The following is a 26,372-nucleotide window of genomic DNA, read 5'->3' on the forward strand; positions in this document are numbered from 1 at the left end:
TTATATATTTATAAGACTTAGAAATATTCTTAGACTAGAAAACCTAAAAAGAGTGTACTATGCAATTGTACAATCTATATTACAATATGGTATTATTGGCTGGGGAGGAACTTATAACAATATATTAAATCCACTTAAAATAGTTCAAAGATTGATAATCAAAGTAATATTGAAAAAACCATCCAAATTTTCTACTGAGATTCTCTTTTCAATATTCAATGTACCCACAATAGACAATATATATAAAAAATATTCAATTCTACAAATTTATAAAGAAATACAGTTAAATAATTTACAATTCAATTCATCAGTAAGATATCAAAAAACTATCAAAATCCCAAAACTTAATACAAAGCACACACAAAATACCTATCTCTATCTGGGTATAACATATTTTAACATCCTTCCATTATATCTAAAAAATATTGAAGATATTCAGGAATTTAAAATAAAATTAAAAAATTACCTAAAACTACTATAAAAGTCCATATCTTACTCTTATTATTATTTCCTTCAAATCTTGAAACTGTATTATTGATAAATCTTGCCTATTTCTTACTTATCCCTTGGTTTTGCAAATATATTATTTACTTACTTACATGATTCCATATAATTGAGCTAGGATTCACTCACCAAACACAAGAGCCTTGTCTCTTTATGGTGAGGAAAAGCTATTATTATTTACCTTGATAACACTGTATAATATGTATAATTGTATATTTATTGTAAAAAACATACAAATATTAAATAAAAAAATAAAAAAAAAAAAAAAAAAGATTTGGGAATGTTGTAGACATGTTTAAAGATTCCGTATGTGCATCACTAATAAGTGATGAAATGAAATCTTCATAATTACTTTTCTGAAATGTATGTGTTAACCATGTTTATACATGTTTCTTTATTTTTAATATTTTACACTATTTTATTTTATTTGTCAATTTTATTAATTTATCATTTTAAAGATGTGAGTTTTCTGTATTATTCAAATGTGCTTAATTCATGCATTATCTCTTATAAGATTACTTATTTTATAAATCAATACTATGCTATACCATTTTTACTATGTACAACACATAGTAAACACAACTGTATCACTTACATTTATATCATGTTAAAGCCCACTAGGGCTTAACTAAATAAATAAATATTTATTAGCATAAAGAGGTTCTATTGTTGTGATCTACAGGGTGGGTAGAAGTATTGACCCGGTTTTGAGAAGGTATAAAAAAAACGAATAAACTGACGGCTGTTGTTCCTAACTTTTAGATCGATCAATCTGAGGCTCCAAGCAACCAAGCCATTTATTCAGCCTGTTTCTAAACTCTTTATCGTTGACACTCTTAAGTGACCCCGCCCACTTTCAAAGACAACAAATTTCAACAATTGAGTGACAAAACTATTCTGGGTCATCTGTGGTTCCAACAAGATGAGGCTACGGCATACACAGCTCGGATTTCTATGGACAAATTGAGACAAATGTTCCCTTTCTGAGTCTCGTTTATTAGTTTTTTTTTTATACCTCCTCGAAACCGGGTCATTACTTCTGCCCCACCCTGTACACTTATTTCATACCGAAATTACTAAACAACAAAAAACTACACCATTCTGGCTCTAACGAATCGATCCCTTTAAATAGATCATTATTCCAAACGATTTTCCTCGATAATAATGTATGTTTATTTTAGTCAATTGATTAATTAATGCAATTTTTTTTTTACTCTTCAACAAACCCAGTGAGTGTTACCTTCTGCAATGGTTAATTCTGATGCTTTGTTCAGGCCTGTCGTGTGGAGTTCCACCGCCGCTTGAAAGTCTATCACGCCTGGAAGTCCAAGAACCAGCGCAGGACCACCATGGCTGAGACGGAGAGGGCTCCCAAATCCATCATGGATGCTGGTGAGTTTCACTTTCAACACATTTTGGAAATTACTTGGCAAGTGCAAATATGTTGAATTTAGGGAAAGCAAATACAGAGGCCGGGCCAGCAATTGACAGGCCCTCTGGTGGATACACAATGGAGGCCTGGAGTTGATGCGACGGGTTCTACACCCGAATAGAACAGGGGAAAAAGGATGAGATGAGACTTTGCACCATGCATGGAAAATGTGGTCTCATGTTTAAAACGTTGGGTTTCGAATAACTAATTTAGTTCTTTGAACCCCCAAACTGGTCAGATATGATATGGCTTAGATATGAGTTATTTAAATGGAAATGTGTCAAAGTGAATAAACACACGTAATCAATTTGTTTTCTTTGCGCAGCAGCGGCCAAGACCCCTCAAACCCGCCCGCAGCCCAAACCCGACATCCTGGTCTCCACGGACCGCTACTTCCGCATCCCCTTCGTGCGGCCAGGCGGAACAGAGGAGCGCCGCGGCTGGTGGTACGCACACTTCCACGGCCACTACGTAGCGCGCCAGATGGAACTCCACCCCGACAAGCCACCAGTGCTGCTCACCGCAGGTACATTACTTGTTTGATTTATTAGCCTCTCTTAGTTATACTAACTATTCCAAACAAGATATTGCAATACCATTGCACGACAATGTAATTTGTCATCCTGCAATGTCATTTGAAACCCCAATAGAATATATTGCTCCCATAGCAGTTCTGCCCACATGATTCACACACCTATGAGACCTAAAAGTCTCGGGTCGGTACTGTTGCGGTGCCATTCAACTGCCGTGCATCGAGCTGATGAATGCACACTTCACAGATCAATTATATGGGGTCCATAGGGCGATGCCCTGGACTGTCTTAGGGATCCTGAAGCTCATCTTTGGATGATAATTAATGCAGAGCTTCAAAAGTATACAAATAACCTATTGTTTAATGTTTTTTCTAATCAAAATCCTGCTGTTATGACAGTCAAACCCTACCAGGCCACCAGGAAACCAGAAATGACGAGGATTCAGTAACTCCCTATTGAATTGAAGAGTGAACATTGCATTTGCAGGTACCGATGATATGCAGATGTGTGAGCTGAGTCTTGAAGAGACGGGGCTGACCAGGAAGCGGGGGGCGGAGATCCTGGAGCACGAGTTCCTGGCCGAGTGGGCGCGCCACGGGGGCGCTGACTACATCAGCCCTGCACAGAGAGCCAAGTGAGCGCCAACCAGCCCCCCTGAGGCCCCTTATAACACTTCTTTCCATTTTAAATTATACACATACTCTTGAAGACAATTTGTGTATTCATAATAACTGAAATAATATATCAACATTTATAATATAAGGCATATTGGGATCTATCTGGCATGGCTCCATTTGCCTATAAGACATATATTGGGATCTATCTGGCATGGCTCCATTGTTTATAAGACATAGATTGGGATCTATCTGGCATGGCTCCATTTGCCTATAAGACATATATTGGGATCTATCTGGCATGGCTCCATTTGCCTATAAGACATATATTGGGATCTATCTGGCATGGCTCCATTGTTTATAAGACATAGATTGGGATCTATCTGGCATGGCTCCATTTGCTTATTTTGTTTTCCAAAGATGTGTATTTTCGCACATAAAGCAAAAAATTAGGTCAATCCCATTGCCCATCGTGACATTCAATATTAATTATACGCGTTTCAAATATTGTGCTCGGTTTGTGAGCAATAACAGAATGTATTGAGCACTTCATTTACTAACTATAGCAAAGGTTCTTTTTTCCAATCGATCTATTTATCATCCTTTTTAAATAATTAAATATTCTCTGTTTCCAGATAACGTAATCTACCCGTTGAGAGTTGTGATAGTACGCTTGTGTACTATTTGACCAATAACAAGAAGCTTTTCTATTTTAGTACTTATGAACACAAATCTTACTATTGTGATTGGCGTTAGTAAAATATGCCTTAGGAATTTTCCTGTATTCCACCATGTTGGCACATTCCTTTTCTAGACAAATCTGTTTCAAAATGTTCAACAGTATTTTTGTATAATAATATTCACTTTTCATGATTTTTTTGTAAAGTGTATTTATTTCCAATAAATATGATTAATGAAATATTTTTGTGCTGTTTTTATTTTGTTATTTATTTGTGAATTGGAGAATGAGATTTTCTTTATTTTTTTTAATTTATTTCTATATAATATTTACAGTGTTCACATAATTATTTATATTTGTACATGATATATTTCAAACTTTTTTTAAATTTTTTTTTTTTGAAACATATAAACAAGGTTACAATTTTATAACGGTATAAACACCAATATTTCAATCACTCTCCTAATAAAGCAGCTGCTTGTGTTTAGGAGAGGACAACAAAATATTTTTACATTTGTTTAAATTAAACAAACAATATTAGTAATTTAACAAAAAATAACAATAAAAGTAATAAAAATATAGGTTAGTTAATAAATGATTCAAAGAATTGAAAAGGCAAAAACATATTTCTAAACAATGAGTAAAGTTATGAGGTGGTACAAGAGTATTTTAATTTAATTTTTTTTAAATATGTTTCGTAGTTTTCTTCCGATCGTATATCAAGGGGTAATTTATTAAATAATTTTACACCCTTGAATATATAGTGATGCTGTGCTGTTGTGGTTCGTGCTAGTGGCACGGTTAGTCCTCCAACAGATATTATTCTAAATATTGAAGACAATATTAGTGATTTTTAAACGAAAATCTGAAACAGAAAAATCAGAAAAGGAAACGGTCACATCTGGGACTCGAACCCAGGACCCTTGTCTTTCCGGGACAATGAAGTATGATTTATTTATTTAAGTATTATTTCTTATTCGAAGTATGATACAGTTAAAAGTGACCGAGTAGGATAGGGTCCCATTAGCGCAGTTGGTAGAGCATTGTCCCGGAAAGACAAGGGTCCTGGGTTCGAGTCCCAGATGTGACCGTTTCCTTTTCTGATTTTTCTGTTTCAGATTTTCATTTAAAAATCACTAATATTGTCTTCAATATTTAAATATTACAATTTGAGGTTTTACTCAATTAAGTTATTCCGAAAAATTAATAGATATTATTCTTTTGCTAATATTCAATTGTGGTAAATTATTTTTACTAAAGAAATCTTTATGTATTTGTAGAAGTGCAATTTTGTCATAAATTTTTGTAAGTGGGGGAACCGGGAAATCTTGAAAAACATTTATAGTTGGGTAGTAATATGGCTTTTTTAAGATGATTTTTATTAATATTTTTTTAATAGTTTCCAATGGGAGTAGGGATGATTTATATGCACCCCCCAAGCCACGATTCCATATTGTAGTACAGAGTGCGCAAGTGCATAATAAATATCTTTTAGTATTTTTAATGATACAATATTTCTTAGTCCAAAAAATATATAGATCAGTTTTCTCATTCTGTCTACTGTGGAATTTATTTGACTTTTCCATTTGATGTTATTATCAATAATTATTCCAAGATATTTTATTTCTACTTTACTACTAATGTGTATACAGTTTGAGTTACAGGGTGCGATTCTAAGGAGGCAATTTCTTTCGTGAATTTTTATGCTTAGATTTACATTTGAGATATTCCCTGTTAGGCTATAAGGTATAAAATGGGTTTTTTCGACATTTAGTGTCAATAAGTTTTCGTCAAACCATAGTTTAACGATATTTATGGCATTATTAACTTATAACTATAATATGTTGTGTGCAAGGTAGGTTTGAGAAAGTGAAACTGTATGTGAGTAATATTGTATGTTTCGTGAACACCTCACTAGGAGAACCTGTGCTAAGGTGTTTACGTGGTTATGTATAGGTGTGACAAGTATTTATGCGTTGTAGAAGAAAGTTTTTTATTTTTTATAAGTTTTAATTTTCTTTTTTGGTTTTTGTAAATTGAATATTCATAAAATTTTAATGGTTTTTGTAAATTCAGTAAAAAATATAATAATAAAAGAGTAATATTATAAATTTAGTAAAAAATAATAATATAAATTAACATATATGTATGTGCATATCGTCGCTGTGAAATCAAACCGGCATATATGCAAAAATGGAGATTTTGAGTTATTGGTGTCAAAAAATTTCTTTTTTTCCCTTCTATTTTTATGTCAAACCGGCATGTCGTATAGTTGAATAAAAATCTGTCAGATGGCGTTGGGCCGGTATGCATTTATGCGTGAATCGCCATTTTTTTTAGCAGAAGACAGACCTATTCCGCAATACGCCAGTTGCTTCAAAACTTTCAAGGGGGAAATGCGTCCATCATGTAAGTAAAACTGGATTATCTCACAATAGTACATTTTTATTACTACCAAATATGACTTATTGTATGACTTATTGGCAGATAATCCGGTTTGCACTTAACAAAAGCGTTTATAGCAGCCTCAACTAAAACAAACCGGCATATATGCCAAAATGTCTGACCCGGGTAAAATTTCTCCCGGTTAAAAAAATAAATTATAATAGGCAAATTTAAAAAAAAAACTTTAGCAAACTGAAAGATGCGAAACTGCGGTGAGGAATACGAGTCTAAAACCCGTGGAAGAGTGAACCAACGAAGCATGAAGCCTCCTTGCCACAACTGTAAACGCAAGTGTTCCTAGTCATTACTACAGATCTCAAAGTTCTCGGGAGTATATCGATGGTGGAAAATCTATCGCCGATCACAGAGATTATCTAATATAACAGAAAGAAAGGAGTCAAACCTTGCAGGAATCAGCTACTACCAGTAGAGGTTTTTTCAAGTCATACAAACTTTCACACTGAAGAAAGATCAGTGTGATGTTTGTCTCATTTACGACGGCAACTTTTACTTCAAAACCTCCTACGGATCACATGCCTGGGAGGAGGCGAAGAAAAGGAATAAACGGGGCAATGGGAGCGTGAATCCTGTTCTGATGCACGCTTATTCCAAGAGACTATTGATGAGAAGAAGAAAAATGGTATCCTAAAGTTAGTTACCGCCGGGATAATACCGTCAATTCAGATTTCCATAAACGATTGGGAAACTTTGAAGTTACCAGCAAAGGAAAGAGCAGTATTATGTTAATTGTTTATAAAAAAATTGTGAAGCAATAAATTATTTTTTCATTGACAACATTGTCTTTTTTTATACCTTAAACAGGTTCCAAAAGAAGAAGCCACTGTGACACAAATGCAAATATTACACTGATTTTAAAGCCATACTGGCATATCTGCATTTTACTCTTAATTTAAGCAATTTTCGATTTATTTTTAACTACTACTTCAATAAGCAGTATTCGTCTAAATTTTATTCATTCATAAGGTGGCATTGAGGTGAACCAAACGGACGTAAAAAGGAAAATATCATATGCGAAATCTTTAAAGCGCTCTGGTGAAAAACAAGCATTTTGCAGATATGCCGGTTTGATTTCACAGCGACGATATATTTGTATTGTAAGTGTGAGTATAGTTGGTAAAATCTCGAAAAACGTATTTATTTATTATACACTTTTTATGGTTTGTTATGTTTGGTTTGGAGTTATGTATTATGTTTTGAAAAAATAAAATATCTTGGTTTTTGATCCAGGCTGTGATATGTTTTTTTGTGAATGTTTTCGGATGTATTTGCAGTTAGTAGTTGCTTCAGAGTAATGGGCATACAATTAAACAGTTTAGTAGCGTAGTATTGAAAGTGTCTTTGTCCATGTATGGTGTGTGTTATCGGTATGTTAAGTGTTTTATTTGTTAAGGATCTGGTTTTTAACGAGGTTTTTGGTTGAATTGGAATATGGAGTTTGTGTTGGAGGAGGTGTAGTAATGCAGATTTAGCATAAAGTTGTCTTATTGACAAGACTTCTAATGTTTTGTAAATTTCGCTTGATTCTGTGTCGAATGGTACTTTTAGGATTATTTTAATTATCGCCTTTTGAATTTTTTGAATTGGGTCAATTGTCATTCTTGTAGCACTTCCCCAAGCTAGTATTCCATATGTGGCAATGTATTGACACAGTGCAAAATATATGGATCTGAGTATTGTTAGAGGGAAAATGTTTTTGATGGACTTCATTAGGTACATGACTCGTTTTAGTTTATTAGTGATGAATGTAATGTGGTCAGTCCAGCGTAAGTGTGTATCAATAATAACCCCTAGGTATTTTATTTGTTTTACCCTTTCTAAACGTTCACATTGGCAAAAATAAAGTTTGTTCACAGTCATGCAGTAATAGGTCTATGTTAGTTGGAGGTTGGCCTCTTTGTGTTATACTGTGCGTGATGTATTTTGTTTTAGTTGTATTAATGGTAAGAGTATTACTGTTTAGCCATTTTTTGACAATAATTGATAAATTTTTTTCGGCTATTATAAATACATCTTTCCATGTGGCTGCTTGACATAGAAGAACTGTATCGTCAGCGAAGGTCACGATTTTACCTTCAATTTTAATGTCACACAGTTCATTTATGTAGATGAGGAATAATAAAGGGCCAAGTACACTCCCCTGTGGGACTCCGTATGTAATTAAAAGTGGTTCACTTGTCTTGTTGTCAATTTTAACTTGTTGCGTTCTGTCAGACATAAAGCTTTTAATTAAGTCGAATTCTACTCCATCAATACCAATGTTTTTTAATTTCTTAAAAAGTTTTTCGTGTGAAATTGTGTCGAAGGCCTTACATAGATCTAAGTAAATAGAAATAACTTTTTTCTTAGCGTCAAGATTATGTGTTATAAAGTCCGTTACATCAGCTATTGCATGTTCTGTGCTCCTGTTTTTCCTAAAGCCATGTTGGTTCATCGATAGTATTTGTTTTGTTTCCAGATAGTGTTGAAGTTGTTTTTTTATAGTTTTTTCAAGAATTTTCGAAATGGTATTTAGTAGCGTAATAGGTCTGTAGTTGTTTACGTTATTTTTTTGTCCTGATTTAAAAATTGGAATAACAAGACCTTTTTTTAGTAAGCTAGGAAAAATTCCTTCTTTAAGACTACGCTTAATTAAGTATGTGAGTGGTTTAAGTAGTTGTTGGCTTAATGTTATGATAGTTTTAGAGTGTACACCATCACGTCCCGTAGTTGTGTTATTCTTTAATGTTTGAATTATTTTGTTGGTATCTTCAAGTGTAATATTTTGAAATGTGAAGTTTCTGTTAATATTTTCACTGTTGATGTTAGTTGCATCGTTGTGAGGTTCCTGAATATCTCTGAGAGGTGAGGTGTTTTTGATATTTTCAGCTAGGTTAGCTCCAATGTTTATGTAGTGTTTGTTAATATAATTGAGGATATGTGTAGGATTGTCGTGGAAGTGGACTTCTTCATCATCAATAAGTAATTTTTTTATGGTACCATCTTTGTTCTTCTGTGAATGAGTACTTTCCCTCAGAATTGACCATACGCTTTTAGGGTCATAGTTTGCTGTTATTAGTTTGTTTCGATAGTATAATTCTTTGGCTTTACGTATTATCAGAGAGCAAATGTTCCTGTACCTTTTGTAGAAGAAATAAAGCGAAGTGTCATAAGGGTTCAGTTTAACTTGTTGGTGTAGTTTGTCCCTTTTTTTAATGCTATTTATGATGCTTTGGTTAATCCATTTTTTAAGTCTTACCTTGCGATGTGGAATAGGTATGTATATTGTTTTGGTATTTTGGGTAATGTGAGTTTGGAGATGTGTTAAGAAAAAATTCCAGGCCGCTTCTGCCGAGTTAAATTTTGTAAGATGTTCCCATGTTTGTTTTTCTAAACATTGTTTTAGGTTCGTGTGATCAATTTCTCTTTTTGTTGTTTTATTTTTGAAAGTTAAGTTCTTAGTTGGGGAATTCAGGCCTATCATAGTTGTGTAGTGATCTGTGATTGTGGATTCGTATACTGCACTACATATTTGTCTTTTTGATTTAACCATAAAGTGGTCTATACATGATTCTGTATCTTTGGTTACTCTAGTAGGAGTGTTAATGATGCTTATAATGCCATGTTCTAGAAGCATTAGTTGGTAATCAATATTTTGAGGGTGGCCATTAGGAAGTATGTTTATGTTTAGATCACCAGCTATGATGATATTTTTGTACGAAGTGAGTTTTTTTAGATGAGAATCTAGAGCCGTTATAAATGGTGCAATATTATGTATGGATGGTGATCTGTATACGGCGAGAATACACGTATCTGAGTCGATGATTATTTGTAAACAGTTGGTATTTATCAAGTCAATTTTCTGCTTTCGCTCTTTTCATTAAATTTTTCATAACTTGGAAAACTTTTTGTGAGATTGTCCAGAAGTGTTTAGGAAGCTACATAATATGTCATTGAAATGATTAAAAAATAAGTTTTTCCTTCTCACACCATCTGCCACCTATCTGCTGAAATTATTTTAAATATATTGGTTTCAGCAGTTTCAAAAAAAAAGACTTACCATGTTCCTTTCTTCAGAAGGTTTTTGGTCATCATCATAGACATTACAAAAAGGGTAGACTTGCCCTAATGTAAAACCTGAGTATCGTTTAGATGAGCTTGAGGCAAACCACACAGCCTGAATAAACTACAACATCAGTTGTGCGTTGACTGCCAAAGAGCCCACATTGAAATAACCAGACCCTGCGCGGAAAAGAAAAGTTGGCTAAAGTAATATAAAGGTTTGCATTGTGGGACTTTTCTGCGAGGGGCCTGAAGGTTTGTTTTAAACCTAACCATCTAGAAATTGCATTTTCGCATAGTGACGCAAAAATGAGTGTGGTAAATAAATAAATTTAAAAAGTTTCCTAAATAGTTTAACAAAATGCTAAAAGGCCCGTTACACATCGACAACTGCTGAGTCGCCTTCGAAGTGATTGTATCGCGCTGGTGAATCGCATTTGCGATTTAGTAGCACATTTTGCAGATCGTTGGAAACCGGATTCACAGCCAGTTGCAAAATAGATTCAGACGGCGAAGTACCGCCTTTTGCTTTGCTAAAAATTTTTAAATACAGACGTCAACCGAAATTGACTTTGAGTTGGATTCATCCCTTTTAATACGATCATGTGAAAATTATGGCCATTTTTTAAAAAATTTATAAGGAATTATGAGAAATTTTTTTGGCAATCTTTCAGAGTAGCTGGACAAGCTTAATACATATGAATATTTTTTTTTAAATAACCCTGATTCAACTTAACAGATGCATTAAAGTTCCATTTTTGCCAATAAAAGTTTCCAAATTTCCTGCATTTTGACAGTTATGGCCGTGTTTTGTAACTTGTTTAGTGAATTCCAATTCTTAAATTTTACCAATTCTTTAACCAATTTCATTAAAAACTAGTGAACCCCGCAATACTTCACTGTTGCTAATGTCTTTATATTTTCCACCATTCACTACTGTATATGTACCACAATGTTACTGTTAAAAAACTACATTACATTGAGTTTAATTTGACTCCGTATCTCACTCCGGTTCAGAGATATTGGGTTAAGTATTTCTCGGGCATTCCCCGACTTCTTCTACTGTTCAAACCACTATCTAAACACTCACTAGAAAGAACAATCCTTGAAGTTTTCAGCGACATCGGTCAACTACTTTTAGAGTTTTGCTAGCGCAAACATCAGCAGCCTGAATTTTCATATATTAAGATTAAAAGTTACTAAAAGAAAGAACCAGGAGTTGGGCTAATGAATTTAACAAAACACAATAATAATAAAAAAAAAATTGTTTCTTAACCCATTGGCCTCCGAATTGTTTAGCTAAAAAAGTGTCCTTCACATCCGAATTAATTTTGTACCAAAAGTTTTAAATCTGCAGTGGTGTACTAAATCTAATATAACTTTTAAACTAAATATGTAAACGTTACAATTTTTTTAAATGTACTTGTACATTGAATTAAGGAACGTAAAAAATAAAGTAAGTGTTTAAAAAAAAAACAATATGATTAAACGAGGATATAAAAATAAATTTATAATAAAAACCAATTTTTTTTATAGTTGGATTAAGAAAAGTTGCACATTAATCATACTTATTACCATAATATATATTTTTTACATAAATATATACTTAAAACTATGAAAAAAGCATACAACTATATAAACATGATGCTAAATTATTAAGTTTACTGAAATTATTTATGCACCGATTTCGACAACAATGGCTGCCCAAAGTGCCAACTCCGTCTTGTCCTCTTAAAAATCCTGCAACGTACTTCTTCGTACTCCTGGATTGCCGGTAAATGCAATCCGGCTGATGTTTGGAGACGATTTCCACGTCCATTCATCAGGATTGGTAGTTTTGCGACATTTTGCTGGAGGTATGGAAGCCGATGGGCCTACTGCACTCGTCGAAACGTTCAAAACATCCACTGCCTCCTAAGTGGATTCTTTGTCTTCAGACTACGGATCTGAGGAATATATGGTCACTAAGTTATCGTCGTCAGATTCATATAATAAACTCTCAATTTGGGCTGATGCTAGCCGTTTACTACTAGCCACTACGCGTTTTACGGACAAGCTTGTCTATTTCCGAACCGCCCGCCATTTTGCCGAAATCTAACAAAATTTCAATTGTAAATATCGGGAAAAAACTTTACAGCCAATGGGTTAATAAATGTTTCTCTATAAAGCTTGTTACACTTTTTTATATTTGACTTGAAAATATTGACAAAAAGGTCACTGCTCAGCTGTACAATCCGGACCCAGAATGCAGCTGGTTTTCGGCAGTGCCTCAAGATGCAGATGTAGCAAACCCAATGAAACTTATTATCTGTAATGTTTTTAAAGTAATATATGAATATAAATATTTATTTATTTTAGGGAAATCGACAGTTTACATTTAATCAGTTTGTACATTAGTATTATATAGTGAAATAAAACCAATTATGGATTTCATCCTTGTGACTTTACTTCTACTGAGACAGCATAATATGCAATAATTAAATTAAATTTGTGAGAAAGGAATATGAATTTAAAAAAATTTATACAAAACAAAAGATTATATAAAACGAAAAATTTACAAAACAATACATATATATTTATTAATTTAGTTTTCCCAATTAAAAATGGATAATCTATCAGATAACCTATCTAAAGATAAGATTAGAGAGGTGACATTTTAGTAATTGGCTGTTATACTGTGCAGTATGTCATTTGTTTTTTTCTTATAAATGTCAATTGTACTGCCCGATTGAACATCTTTCTTGCTTGTGCACTACAGCAGAGGAGGTTAAAATAATATCAAGGAAGTTTTCCAAATAAGCATATTATTTTATCATTATGAATTCTACTTCTAATGCCCATGAACACCTGACAAAGGCTACCGAACTAGTGATATCAATTCACCTAACTTTAAGAGACGCAGCTAATAAATATACAAATGCGCAACAACTCAAAATAATCCCTCTAACGTATGAATTGCTCGCTATCATCGGGCTGCTGGTTGGGAAACTGGAAACACTGGAAATAGAACTCACTGAATACAAAAACAAGGATCACAAGGAAACTGTGTCAAAGTGAGTTGAATACAAATACATATTATTTAAATGGACATAATGTATTGATTCGTTGTTTCGTTGAGTTCGATCTCTAAATAGTATAAAATAAAGTCGCTTTCCGAGTCTGTTTTTGCGCTTAGTTCTTCTAAAATACGCAACAAATGTTGATAGGGTTTTCACTATCATTTAGAGAATTTCTTCCGGTAGGTTTATATATATGAATCCTATAATTTCTATACCCGCTATATCCGATTTTTTGACAAAATGATCTGAGTATGACATCTTGTTCACATTTTTGCGAGCAACAAGAGGAGCCTAAAATTGAGTTTCAAAACCCTCCTTATCATGACCAAAAACCATGTTAAAACTGCGAGTGAGAAACCAAATCCGCTATATCATACAGAAAGTCACTATCAAAACCCGCTATATCGGATTCAACGAATCACAAGCAGTTATTTTGCCAAAATACAATATGGCCGCCGCTCTGACGCCACGCTCGTATGTCAAAATGATCTACGCGTGAGTTTCTAAACCCGCCATGTCGCCTCAGTTGACTTTCAAAATCACGAAGTGAGTATCAAAATCTGCTATATCCATTTTATTTATCGAAATTACTTAATTATTGCTAGACGTATATAGAAAAATAAATGCTTTTCGAAATTTTATTACTCCAATTCATTATATAAAAAATTTTAATGCAACTTATGTACGCTAGAGATGTGACAGTTTTTTGCGGTTTTCTCCAAATCAATGAAAGTTGATATAGCGGGTATAGAAATTACACGACTCATATAACACACGCATATTATATTTATAGAAAGTAGAGAAAAGTCTCCAAACAACGCCGTATATTAGTCATCTAGAAAAGTTTATGTGGGTGCATTTGTTTTTTATACTATATCTACATCTATAGTTTTATTCCAAGATTAATGAAATTATTATTATTAATCAAATTAAAGCCTACTTTTGTAATACAACTCCATAAACAGAAGTTATAGTAAGTGTTGGGCCATTTAGTGATGTTTTATTTGTAAAAAATGTACTTGTTATATTATATTACAAAACTTTTTTTTCATTTTTGTACAATCATTCACAAAAAACTGCGAAAAGTGTAATGATGTGTTACCCCCTCTATGGGTTTAAGTATAGTTTTTCAATATATTATAATAAAACAAATATGAAACTTTTTTCCACTTCAATTTTATTGACCGTAACCGGTTTCAGCTCCTTAAAGACATCTTCAGACTTGTTTTCTAATGGCTTTTTGGTTTCTGACGGCTTTAACGAGCTGAAACCGGTTACGGTCAATAAAAATGAAGTGGAAAAAAGTTTCATATTTGTTTTATTGTAATATATTATAATGGAATTCCACCATGAATTGTCAGTTTCAAAAATAGAAATATTATATACCCTATTCCGGTTAGAGACCATTTCCCTATTCTAAAAACTAAGTACCAACTCCAATGGTCTTCTGAATGGAAAAATTCAACCTGTTCCTTCTATTCCTGTTAAGCCCTGGTTTCACAAATACACTGCCATGCCTAAAAAATATATTTCTTCCATAACCCGAATGCGGCTGGGTCACACTTGTTGTCTTAGCCATCTTGCCAGGTTCACATAGTCAGTTCGCCGTACTATGATTGTGGGTTAGAGGATACTCTGGACCATAATTTTTTTGAGTGTCCTATCAATGACCAATTTCCAAACTTCATGCATGAATTGGTAAAACTTGATATTAAATTCCCTACCAGTATACCCTGCCTTCTTAGTCTAAACACTCCTGAAATTTACCATTTGTTGGCAAAATTTATTTATAAAAATGGCCTTAATATCTGACCATAATAATAAATATAAACCAAATTTCTTTCACTTTCATTTGTATACATTTCAACAGGTTCCTATTTTCATCTTTATTTTCACTAATCCCAACTCTGCATATTTTGACTGAGTTAAAACACTATTCTTTATGTATTTGTATATTTTTCTTGATTCTTTTATTGTATTTGTTTATATTCATTTCACAGTACTGTTTTAAAAAAAATAATGCTTCTAATTTTGTAAAAATCTGTTCTTTTAAATAACAAAAAACGCCCAAACGTACACAGGTTCCTATTTTTATAATTACCTATTATCACCAGCTCTGTATTATTTTTGTTAAGTTATGTTTTTGTTATACCTATGTTATGTTTATGTTATGTTATGTTCATGTTATGTGTATGTTATGTTATGATATGTTTATGTTATGTTCATGGTATGTTTGTGTTATGTTTTATAATCACATTTATTTACTCCTAAATGCTGTATTTGTTTATAAGATTGCCAATTTCATAGTTCTGTTTAAAAAAAAACGCTACTAATTTTAGAAAAATCTTTGGTTAAATAACCAAAAAACGCCCACTTATATTGTACGCAGGTTCCTATTTTTATAATTTTGTGATAACCTACTGTTACCAGCTCTGTACCGTTTATGTTATTTTATGTTTATGTTATGTTATGTTTATGTTATGTTTATGTTATGTTTATGTTAGGTGTTTTTAGGGGAGTGCTATTAAAATAAGACTGTACAATTTTGAGACATGGTGTCTAGCAAATAATTAAAAAAAAATGCATTGGACTGGATCATATGGATTTAAAATGAACCATGAACTCTAAAATTTTATGGAGCATGACGCCATTGTAAGATTCTGTAGGTCCCAAATACTTCAATGGACTGGACTTACAGAAAGAGACACCAAAAATACAGATTATGTGGGTGCGCCAGTGTAAGCAATCCGGAGGCAGACTGGGAAAAGGTGGATATACTGAGTGGAAAAGGATTGGAGTAGGACGGGAAGGACTCAGGATGTGGTGGTGGAAAGCATTTAAAACTATTTATCCTCTATCTCCTGTATTCTCTAAGTATTATATTTATGTGCCAATTTATATAAATTTGTATTTATTTAACCACCAGCACATTACACGTCTCTTCCCAGAAAGTCCGAGTAATGATATCTGTTCATTTCCTGACAGGTTTAGTGCCGTGGCTGAGACGGAGAGAGCTCCAGAACCCATCCAAGCTGGTGAGTTTCTCTTTAAACACTTGTAATCGTTGAATCCTTAACTGGTCATATTGGATATTGGATATATGCTCTAGGGTTAGTGGAAAAGCATCAAAGCAAATTGTAGAATTAAATTAAATTGTTAACAAAAGTTATAGATGTTCCTTGCGCAGCTGACAAGAGCCCCCAAGATATTCTGGACTCAGCAGACCGCTACTTCCGCATCCCCTTTTTGCGGCCCGGTGCCACGGAGGGGTGCTGGAGGTACATGCACTTCCGCGGCCAAAACGTGGTGCGCCAGATGGAACTGCATCGCGACATTACACCGGTACTGCTCACCGCAGGTAACTTGCCTCATAGAGATACCACACGTCTTACTTTCCAGAGATAACCTTTTGCTTTTCATCTTTCTCCTACCACAATCCGACTAATCTATTAATAGTAATGTTAACCTTTCCGTTACCAACAGGGGTACCCAAAATCTCTAAAACTCTAGCTTAGGTATTTTTTTATATTCCTAAAAAACTATAAACACATAATCTATCATAAAAAAATAAACTAAAGTACTAGATTAACTTTTTGCAGTAAAAAAATTTGCAGTGCACCGGCTGATTCTATATTCGTAATAACTTACTTTGTTTTTTGCTAAATGTTGATTTCGTAAATTGTTCCTTCTGACACCAGATAATGTAAGCAAGAGGTAAAACAGAAAAAATTTTTTTTTTAAACTTTTCCTGCCATAAATAATATTTCTTGCGCGCTGGAATCATATCACAGTTGTTTCCGCCATTACACTGGAACAGTGAACAATGCGCGCCTTCTCACTCGCTCGCGCTATCACCAAAGATGTATGAGGGGGTAAGGAAACATCGCCTGCCATCCCACATCGCCTTTGAATGAAGAGGTGTTTTATAAAATTAACTAACTTTGGCTTTCACCCTAAGGTTGATCATGGCCTTATAAAGTTCTGATGTTTTCTTAATTATATTAAACAAACTTATTTATAAAAAAATACAGTCAAAAAAATTTATAATGATCATTATTTCAAGAAAACACTTGTGTAAGCCATTAGAATAATTTTCAAAAAAATGGCATTAAAATGATAAAGTATGTGGGGTAACAGACCTTTTGCATCTTTGCATGCCAAAGGTTTAGCTCAAATTCTAATGCTTGACTGAATTGATGAATGAACAGTGCATTTGCAGGTATGGACGACAAGCAGATGTGTGAGCTGAGTCTGAAAGAAACGGGGCTAACCAGGAAGCCGTGGGCGGAGATCCTGGAGCAGGAGTTCCTGGCTGAGTGGGCGTGTTACGGGGGCGCTAACATATGACAAATAAATTCGTTTAAACTAAATAGTTTTTGCCTTTTAGTGATCTTATGTGAATTTTAAGTAATGGGTTTAATGAACAAACTTACCTATTTAAAGAAAAATGTTTACCCATCATTTGACAGAATACGTAAAAAACACATAAGTACCTTCATATCAGATTTCATATTATTTCGAGATAAGATTAGAGAGGTGGTATTTGTATAAGCTATTGCAGTGTATTATTTTCTACGTATTGTAACGTAAGTGCTGATACCGCTTACAACTTTGTGAAAAATTATCAATATGGATTCAACTGCTAACGCCCAAGAACACCTGATAAAGGCTACCGAATTAGTCACATCAATTCACGAAACTTTAAAAGATCCATCCGATAACCATACAAATGTGCACCAACTCAAAATAATCCCCCAAACAAATAACTTGCTGGTTATCATCGACCATTTGGTTGGGAAACTGCAATCGCTGGAAGGCGAACTCAATGAATACAAAAACGGGAATGATCCCAAGGAAAATGACTGGTGGTAAGTTGAAAATTATGATTTATAAATATGTTTATGAGTTACTGATAACATTAAAAATCTGTATATACAGGTTATATCAGCATGAACCCAAAGGATTTTAACCAACGATTACTGAGCATATTTGGCGATTAAAACGTAACTAGATGTCATTATAATATTATAATGCTGTCTAATGATGGTAAAGGTTACGAATTCCGCTTCACGGTAAATACGCAATATTTCACTTTCAAATAAATGGATTTAGCTTTATTAATTCAAAAAATGATTTATTATGTCGGGGGAGACGGAAAAATACGCACTTTTAATTTTAATTTCGTTTATTAAGTCACTTACGCGATATGTCACACGAGATTTCAAAGAAACAAAATAATGTGACATTGTATTCCTGATACAACTAGTTATTTACCTAGCCAGTGCGCGGGTTAGGTACAGTACCTACCTACGAACTAATTCAGTTAAAGAAAATAAAATCTTGAAAATATTAAATTAATACCTATATATAACCTAACCTAATCTAACTGTGATTTTCTATAGCAAAAAATGCCCCTTTAATAACGACTGCTCGCGTCCCCTTTAGAGTTACATCCCAGTTTTCAAATAGTATGTGGGCTACGCTAGGTTTGTATAGACTTGTTTGTGATTTAATTCTAATACCTATTTTCCATGTTCTAACCTAACCGAACCTAAACTACCTAAACGGAATACGTTTAATCACATTTTATTCTATTTGTTTGTTATTCGGGTTATTTTATTTAATTATATGTTGATTATTTGTTATAAATAATACGTTGACTTACATATTAATATGGATTAATTATACACGATGATATTATTTATTTTATATGGCAATACTATTTTTTTTTTGGTTGGCAGCAGTGTCTATGAAATATTTTTTGTAGGTATGAATTAGATATTATGAATATAATCCAACTCTTGATATGAATATAGTCGCTTTCGGCGGCGCCGCATACTAATTGACATATCGCGTAAGTGACTTAATAAACGAAATTAAAATTAAAAGTGCGTATTTTTCCGTCTCCCCCGACATAATAAATCATGTTTTGAATTAATAAAGCTAAATCCATTTATCTGAAAGTGAAATATTGCGTATTATCAGTGAGGCGGAATAGGAGAAAATTAATCCCCACTGAATAAATGAAGTATATTATTAAATATTTTCTTTTCTTTTTGGGTTTTTTTCCTTTGTGGTAGGCACAAATTTTCAACCTTTATGGACTGAAGAAAGCGGACTTACCTGAAGAATGTTTGAAAAAGAATTATCATTGAGATGGTGACGTTTCTTTGGACAAATTGTATAATTCCTTATTTGAAATAAACAAAATGTTACCATAAATTATTAGATGGTTTATAATTAAGTAGGTAGGTATTTAAGTACCTACTTACAAATCTTATGATTTCAGAGAAATTATGGTTTTGCTTTATTAAATAAGAGCAAATTAGAAATATACTTTTCGGACGCGAGGTCTGTTTTTCACAGAAAACTAATAGTAATATTCTATTGTACAATTAAAACAGGTTGGAACACGAGGAGAGTGAATTTAAAATGGCGAAAAAAAAAATTGTCGACGCGACCAACAACAACCATGTGGAAGAATCAACTTCTCAACTTCAAAGGTTGTTTGTATTTTATAATTCACTATCATTACAAAACATTTATTATTAGTAGTTGATTTAACATTTATACTGCAGGGCATCGCCCTATGGACCCCATATAATTGATCTGTGAAGTGTGCATTCATCAACTCGACGCACGGCAGTTTGAACGGCATCGCAACAGTACCGACCTGAGACTTTTAGGTCTCATAGATTTGTGCATCATGTGGGTCTATAACTGCATGTGTTAAACCTTCCTCGCAGAAAAGGTTTTACAGTTCAACTCCTCAGCTTATTGAAGTTTTTGAACCTGAGCATTTGTTAGAGTGACGGTTCTACACTTCAACCAGCACGACGACCATATCGGTACTTATATGTTTTCTGGTTCGTGATTGGTGCATTTCGAGATTGGCGCTATTGAAACTTAAACAAAGTAGAAGAGAGACGGTTTTGCGTCTGACCACTTAAAAGTCGTTTGAAGACTGTTTGGTGTAGAGAGTGAGACATAGATAACTAATTAATCATTAGGTCAAAATGAACATAGTGTGGATAGAGGCAGTTTTGCTTTTATATCCCTCATGTGAAGTGTTTCTTGCATGGATATGATTTTAATTTTATTTATGAATTGTGCAATGTAAATTTGCAAATGGTAATTTTATTATAATCCTCCACTGTTTGTGTGGGCCACAGAATAAATGAAGTATTTTAATAAATATTTTCTTTTCTTTTTGGGTTTTTTTCCTTGGTGGTAGGCATAACTTTTCAACCCTTATGGACTGAAGAAAGCGGACTTGCCTGAAGAATGTTTGAAAAAGAATTATCATTGAGATGGTGACGTTTCTTTGGACAAATTGTATAATTCCTTATTTGAGATAAACAAAATGTTACCATAAATTATTAGATGGTTTATAATTAAGTAGGTAGGTATTTAAGAACCTACTTACAAATCTTATGATTTCAGAGGAATTATGGTTTTGCTTTATTAAATAAGAGCAGATTAGAAATATACTTTTCGGACGCGAGGTCTGTTTTTCACAGAAAACTAATAGTAATATTCTATTGTACAATTAAAACAGGTTGGACCATGAGGAGAGTGAGTTTAAAATGGCGACAAAAAAAATTGTCGACGAGACCAACAACAACCATGTGGAAGAATCAACTTCTCAACTTCAAAGGTTGTTTGTATTTTATAATTCACTATCATTACAAAACATTTATTATTAGTAGTTGATTTAACATTAATACATAGAATTTTAAACAATAATATTGACTGTACTTAACTTCTGTCTCTACTTAATTATAACATACCGTTCAGAAGAACATGACATTCAGCGCTTTTCCACAAGCTTAATTACAAAAAAAATGCAGCTTCCAATTCGAGTTGCCAATAAAAATGTGCAGTGAAAAAAATGAAGACAATGTTGTTAGTTCTTATTCGAAGTATGATAGAGTTAAAAGTGACCGAGGGGGATATGGTCCCATTAGCTCAGTTGGTAGAGCAGTGTCCCAGAAAGACAAGGGTCCTGGGTTCGAGCCCTAGATGTGACCGTATCCTTTTCTGATTTTTCTGTTTCAGATTTTCGTTCAGAAATCACTAATATTGTCTTCAATATTTAAATATTACAATTTGAGGTTTTTACTCAATAAAGTTATTCCGAAAAATAAATATTCATTCTAGACTTGCAGAAAAGTCAATAGATGTCGCACATTAAAAATTAAAAAAATAAGATAGTTTTATCTAAAAAATACGCTGTCTAGATTGCATTTAGTTTGGGTTAAATCTTGCGATCATACATAAAGATAGTTTCCAATAAAAATGTGCGGTGAAAAAAATGAAGACAATGTTGATAGTTCTTATTTGAAGTATGATACAGTTAAAAGTGACCGAGGGGGATAGGGTCCCATTAGCTCAGTTGGTAGAGCAGCGTCCCGAAAAGACAAGGGTCCTAGGTTTGAGTCCTAGATGTGACCGTATCCTTTTCTGATTTTTCTGTTTCAGATTTTCGTTTAGAAATCACTAAGATTGTTTTTAAATTTTAAAAAAAAACAATATTTTCCAAAACCCCGATTTTAAAATGAAGATAAAACTTTTGAGTTTACTCTAAAATATGTTTATGTACCAACTTATGGCAGTAACCCCACGGATATCATAGGTACCCACCATGACATATTTAATATCTGTAAATTGTTTCCACTTAACCATTTTAACCAATGTGCTGATTGTTTCTATAAAATAAAATAAAACATTCCATCCTTTTCAGTCAATCGTGTACTATTGTTTACATTTCTGAATGTAGCCTAAAACAGTTGTATAAATGTATGATGTAGTTGTGAATGTAAATATAGAAGTTCATTTATAACAATAGAAGTGTTGCCCTAAAGAATTTCAATAAAAATTGAACTTTAATGTTTGTTTACAGATCAGAAAAGATTATATTAGAAGAACTGACAATGGAAAAGCAAAAGAACAACCTTTCCAAGTGGAAATATTCAGAACTTCAAGATACTATTGACACATCGTGCGATGTCGAACTGTGTCAGGTTAAGTTGTTGCGTTAAACACATTCGCATAAATATATTTAATCTTTATGAGCTATAAATTTAATACAATTTAAGCCAGTCGTCCCACGGTTGGTAAGCAATCGAGATAAACCAAATGCTGTAAGACCTTGCACAGAAAAGTTCCACACTGAACTGCGCTACAGACCGTTGTCTTACTATAACGATCTTAATTTTCTGTGCAGGGTCTTACAGCACTCGGTTTATGTCGACTGTTTACCAACCTGCGGGACACCATACACCAGAAGTTTACAATCCACAGCAGTTTTCAAATTTACTGTTATTTTAATGGGAACTGTATAAAGCATGGAATTTAACTAATATGTATGGGCCACCCTTACCATAAACCAACATTTCTTTTAAACTAATTTTATTTCAAATATACTGCTGACAGAAAATAATTACATTTTTTTAGTTTGTAATGTTTTACTGCAGTAGGTAACTTTTTAGAAGAAGCCCAGTGAATGTTTGTAATATGTATATGTTTCCAAATGATTTGTTTAGGCCGCTTACGGTGAGTTCCAGCGCCGCCAGAATGTCTATCACACCTGGAAGTCCAAGAACTACACAACCAAAGAAGAGTCCCCCAAGTCTCGCTTAACGGATTATGGTCAGTTACAATTTGAACACATTTAGGAACATTCTTCTTTGCGAACTGGATATGACTTGTCGCTGCACAGAAACCGGCTATCCGATAGATGGATTCCTCTATCTTAACAAACGGATCGCAATCTTTAGATTTCTTTAGGTATTTCAACGAAAGATGCTCCTAGGAACTAGGGTCATTGATACCTTCGGCACTGGTGAATGTCGGTTAACATGCCAAACACGTGCCCAACATTTGTACTCGGTTGATATTATTTTTCACATGAGAATGGATTGTTTCTATGACTCGTCTCCTCAAAAAAAGCCTCCACATAGCACCCCCAAAGATAACGTAGGTCCTGTATGTCCTCCTGTGTGGAGTTAATGCAAAAAAACATATATTTATAGTACTCTCTCACTAATCCGCCGGCCCAAAAAACAGGCAGTGAATGCCGCCATAGTGCATGCATAACAGATATTTCGTAAATACAAACAAACAATCTATTCAGGCCTCTGGCATATTGACCGTTACATTTCTTGAAGATGCTTTCAGAAAGTCGGAGAATTTGTGTGTATTTCCACTTCTCAATAAAATCCAAATAACGGAATATTTCTAAAAGCATCCGAAAACTAATAACTGTTTTAGAAAGGTGATGAAATACGCCTTCAAATTTTATTATAGGAAATCTAGATATCCTTTTTTTAATATTAAAATTTTTAAATCAAATATAAAATGTTTTAAAAATGGCTCACGTTTTTTTCGTCTGAACACTGAATATTACTGATAATGGAAAGGATGGTTGAAAAGGATGAGCCCATTTGAGCTGTACCGAAAAGCGAATAAATTTACTCTACGGATAAATTTTGTTAAAATAACCAAACAAATTAGCCTGAGGAGTTAATATGTCATATTTAAGCTTACAAGAGGACTCCATTTTGAAAAATAATTCAAACAAAAAAACTATACCATGGACTACCAAATTTTATATACTGTTATGTAGCCGTTTGATTCGTAAGTAAGAATAAGCGTCTCTGGGCGGCCACTTTCAGAACTAACCGCGCACGCCGGTTTGCTGCTCGCCGGCCCTTTAGATTCCCCTTAGTAATCCCGCGTTCAGCCCAACAACACGTACCCCGAGCGCGTCTCGCACGGTCCTCGGAAGTTAAAAGGTAGGAGTATACCATGAACCCGTGATGTTTGCCATGCCCCGTACTGAGTCTGCAGAGACGGTTCTAAGCTCAAATTGTAGAAAATTTAGTCCACTTTGAAAACGTAGGCCACTACCAAAGGCCCCAAACGAAGAGCTACAAACAGGAAAAAAACTAATACGCAACATGAATCATCATCACCAGAGGAGGAGAGCTACTGCCTTGTTTGTATGTCAGCATATTCAGAAAACAGACAGAGGAAAAATGGATTTAATACACACAATGTAAAATGTGGGCGCATGAAAAGTGCGCAGAAGGTTGTCTTAGTTATGTTTGCCACGTTGATGCGATGGGTGCTACACCCGAATAGAACAGGGGGAAAAGGGTGAGATGAGACTTTGTACCATGCATGGAAAATGTGGTCTCATGTTTAAAATGTTGGGTTTCGAATAACTAATTTAGTTCTTTGAACCCCCAAACTGGTCAGATATGAGGTATTTAAATGGAAATGTGTGAAAGTGAATAAACACACATAATCAATTTGTTTTCTTTGCACAGCAGCGGCCAAGGCCCTTCAAACCCGTCCGCAGTCCAAACCCGACATACTGGTCTCCACGGACCGCTACTTCCGCATCCCCTTCGTGCGGCCAGGCGGAACAGAGGAGCGCCGCGGCTGGTGGTACGCACACTTCCACGGCCTCTACGTCGCGCGCCAGATGGAACTCCACCCTGACAAGCCACCAGTGCTGCTCACCGCAGGTACATTACTTGTTTCATTTATTAGTCGCTCTTGGTTATATTAACTATACCAAGCAAGATATTGCAATACCATTGGACGACAATGTAATTTGTCATCCTGCAATGTAATTTGAAAACCCAATAGAATATATTGCTCCCATAGCTGTTCTGCCCACATGATGCACACACCTATGAGACCTAAAAGTCTCGGGTCGGTACTGTTGCGGTGCCATTCAACTGCCGTGCATCGAGTTGATGAATGCACACTTCACAGATGCCCTGGACTGTCTCAGGGATCCTGAAGCTCATCTTTGGATGATAATTAATGCAGAGCTTCAAAAATATACAAATAACCTATTGTTTAATCTTTTTTCTAATCAAAATCCTGCTGTTGTGAGAGTCAAACCCTACCAGGCCACCAAGAAACCAGAAATGACGAGGATTCAGTAACTCCCTATTGAATTGAATAGTGAACATTGCATTTGCAGGTACCGATGATATGCAGATGTGTGAGCTGAGTCTTGAAGAGACGGGGCTGACCAGGAAGCGGGGGGCGGAGATCCTGGAGCACGAGTTCCTGGCCGAGTGGGCGCGCCACGGGGGCGCTGACTACATCAGCCCTGCACAGAGAGCCAAGTGAGCGCCAACCAGCCCCCCTGAGGCCCCTTATAACACTTCTTTCCATTTTAAATTATACACATACTCTTGAAGACAATTTGTGTATTCATAATAACTGAAATAATATATCAACATTTATAATATAAGGCATAGATTGGGATCTATCTGGCATGGCTCCATTTGTCTATAAGACATATATTGGGATCTATCTGGAATGGCTCCATTTGCTTATTTTGTTTTCCAAAGATGTGTATTTTCGCACATAAAGCAAAAAATTAGGTCAATCCCATTGCCCATCGTGACATTCAATATTAATTATACGCGTTTCAAATATTGTGCTCGGTTTGTGAGCAATAACAGAATGTATTGAGCACTTCATTTACTAACTATAGCAAAGGTTCTTTTTTCCAATCGATCTATTTATCATCCTTTTTAAATAATTAAATATTCTCTGTTTCCAGATAACGTAATCTACCCGTTGAGAGTTGTGATAGTACGCTTGTGTACTATTTGACCAATAACAAGAAGCTTTTCTATTTTAGTACTTATGAACACAAATCTTACTATTGTGATTGGCGTTAGTAAAATATGCCTTAGGAATTTTCCTGTATTCCACCATGTTGGCACATTCCTTTTCTAGACAAATCTGTTTCAAAATGTTCAACAGTATTTTTGTATAATAATATTCACTTTTCATGATTTTTTGTAAAGTGTATTTATTTCCAATAAATATGATTAATGAAATATTTTGTGCTGTTTTTATTTTGTTATTTATTTGTGAATTGGAGAATGAGATTTTCTTTTTTTTTTATTTATTTCTATATAATATTTACAGTGTTCACATAATTATTTATATTTGTACATGATATATTTCAAACTTTTTTTTAATTTCTATTGAAACATATAAACAAGGTTA

At 34.1% G+C, this 26,372-nt stretch overlaps 3 protein-coding genes across 10 annotated transcripts in view; all 3 read left to right on the forward strand.

Moving 5' to 3' along the window:
- jar (Myosin heavy chain 95F jaguar) overlaps window positions 1–4,006 on the forward strand; it is a 102,808-nt gene extending 98,802 nt beyond the window's left edge. For 3 of the 7 annotated variants that reach the window (XM_089632505.1, XM_089632510.1, XM_089632507.1), the window contains 4 exons: window positions 1,779–1,896; window positions 2,262–2,462; window positions 2,956–3,103; window positions 3,719–4,006. In XM_089632505.1, coding sequence (XP_089488631.1) covers window positions 1,779–1,896; window positions 2,262–2,462; window positions 2,956–3,103; window positions 3,719–3,722 — 471 coding nt within the window. In that variant the 3' untranslated portion in view covers window positions 3,723–4,006. Of the gene's footprint in view, window positions 1–1,778; window positions 1,897–2,261; window positions 2,463–2,955; window positions 3,108–3,718 lie in introns of those variants that run through there. The other 4 variants (XM_089632508.1, XM_089632511.1, XM_089632512.1 and 1 more) reach the window with 2 other exon arrangements.
- Window positions 4,007–12,941: 8,935 nt separating this feature from the next.
- Window positions 12,942–17,802, forward strand: LOC149423143 (myosin heavy chain 95F-like). Of its 2 annotated transcripts, none has more exons than XM_089632878.1 (4): window positions 12,942–13,319; window positions 16,311–16,360; window positions 16,492–16,683; window positions 17,545–17,802. In XM_089632878.1, the coding sequence occupies exons 1-4, from the start codon at window positions 13,084–13,086 to the stop codon at window positions 17,670–17,672; spliced, it is 606 nt and encodes a 201-aa protein (XP_089489004.1). In that variant the 5' UTR covers window positions 12,942–13,083; the 3' UTR covers window positions 17,673–17,802. The 2 variants fall into 2 exon arrangements, with proteins under 2 accessions (XP_089489004.1, XP_089489005.1); XM_089632879.1 differs by having other exon boundaries at window positions 16,513–16,683.
- A 115-nt stretch (window positions 17,803–17,917) lies between these two features.
- LOC149423144 (myosin heavy chain 95F-like) lies at window positions 17,918–26,146 on the forward strand. The gene is made up of 8 exons (XM_089632880.1): window positions 17,918–18,193; window positions 19,730–19,828; window positions 20,884–20,982; window positions 22,228–22,348; window positions 22,871–22,976; window positions 24,659–24,859; window positions 25,327–25,474; window positions 25,918–26,146. The coding sequence occupies exons 1-8, from the start codon at window positions 17,955–17,957 to the stop codon at window positions 25,919–25,921; spliced, it is 1,017 nt and encodes a 338-aa protein (XP_089489006.1). The 5' UTR covers window positions 17,918–17,954; the 3' UTR covers window positions 25,922–26,146.
- The last annotated feature ends 226 nt before the right edge of the window (window positions 26,147–26,372 follow it).

The sequence above is a fragment of the Hesperophylax consimilis genome, chromosome 6 (genome assembly GCF_061612785.1).
Source record: "Hesperophylax consimilis isolate HC1 chromosome 6, BYU_Hcon_1.0, whole genome shotgun sequence".
NCBI lineage: Eukaryota > Metazoa > Arthropoda > Insecta > Trichoptera > Limnephilidae > Hesperophylax > Hesperophylax consimilis.

What these genes read in the sequence shown, in the direction of transcription:
- LOC149423144 (XM_089632880.1), top strand. Translation starts at nt 17,955, where the DNA reads ATGGATTCAACTGCTAACGCCCAAGAACACCTGATAAAGGCTACCGAA. An exon ending in TCAACTTCTCAACTTCAAAG is followed by an intron (nt 19,829 to 20,883) that starts GTTGTTTGTATT and finishes CAATTAAAACAG; the next exon opens with GTTGGACCATGAGGAGAGTG. An exon ending in TCAACTTCTCAACTTCAAAG is followed by an intron (nt 20,983 to 22,227) that starts GTTGTTTGTATT and finishes GTTTGTTTACAG; the next exon opens with ATCAGAAAAGATTATATTAG.
- LOC149423143 (XM_089632878.1), top strand. Translation starts at nt 13,084, where the DNA reads ATGAATTCTACTTCTAATGCCCATGAACACCTGACAAAGGCTACCGAA. An exon ending in CACAAGGAAACTGTGTCAAA is followed by an intron (nt 13,320 to 16,310) that starts GTGAGTTGAATA and finishes ATTTCCTGACAG; the next exon opens with GTTTAGTGCCGTGGCTGAGA. An exon ending in TCCAGAACCCATCCAAGCTG is followed by an intron (nt 16,361 to 16,491) that starts GTGAGTTTCTCT and finishes TGTTAACAAAAG; the next exon opens with TTATAGATGTTCCTTGCGCA.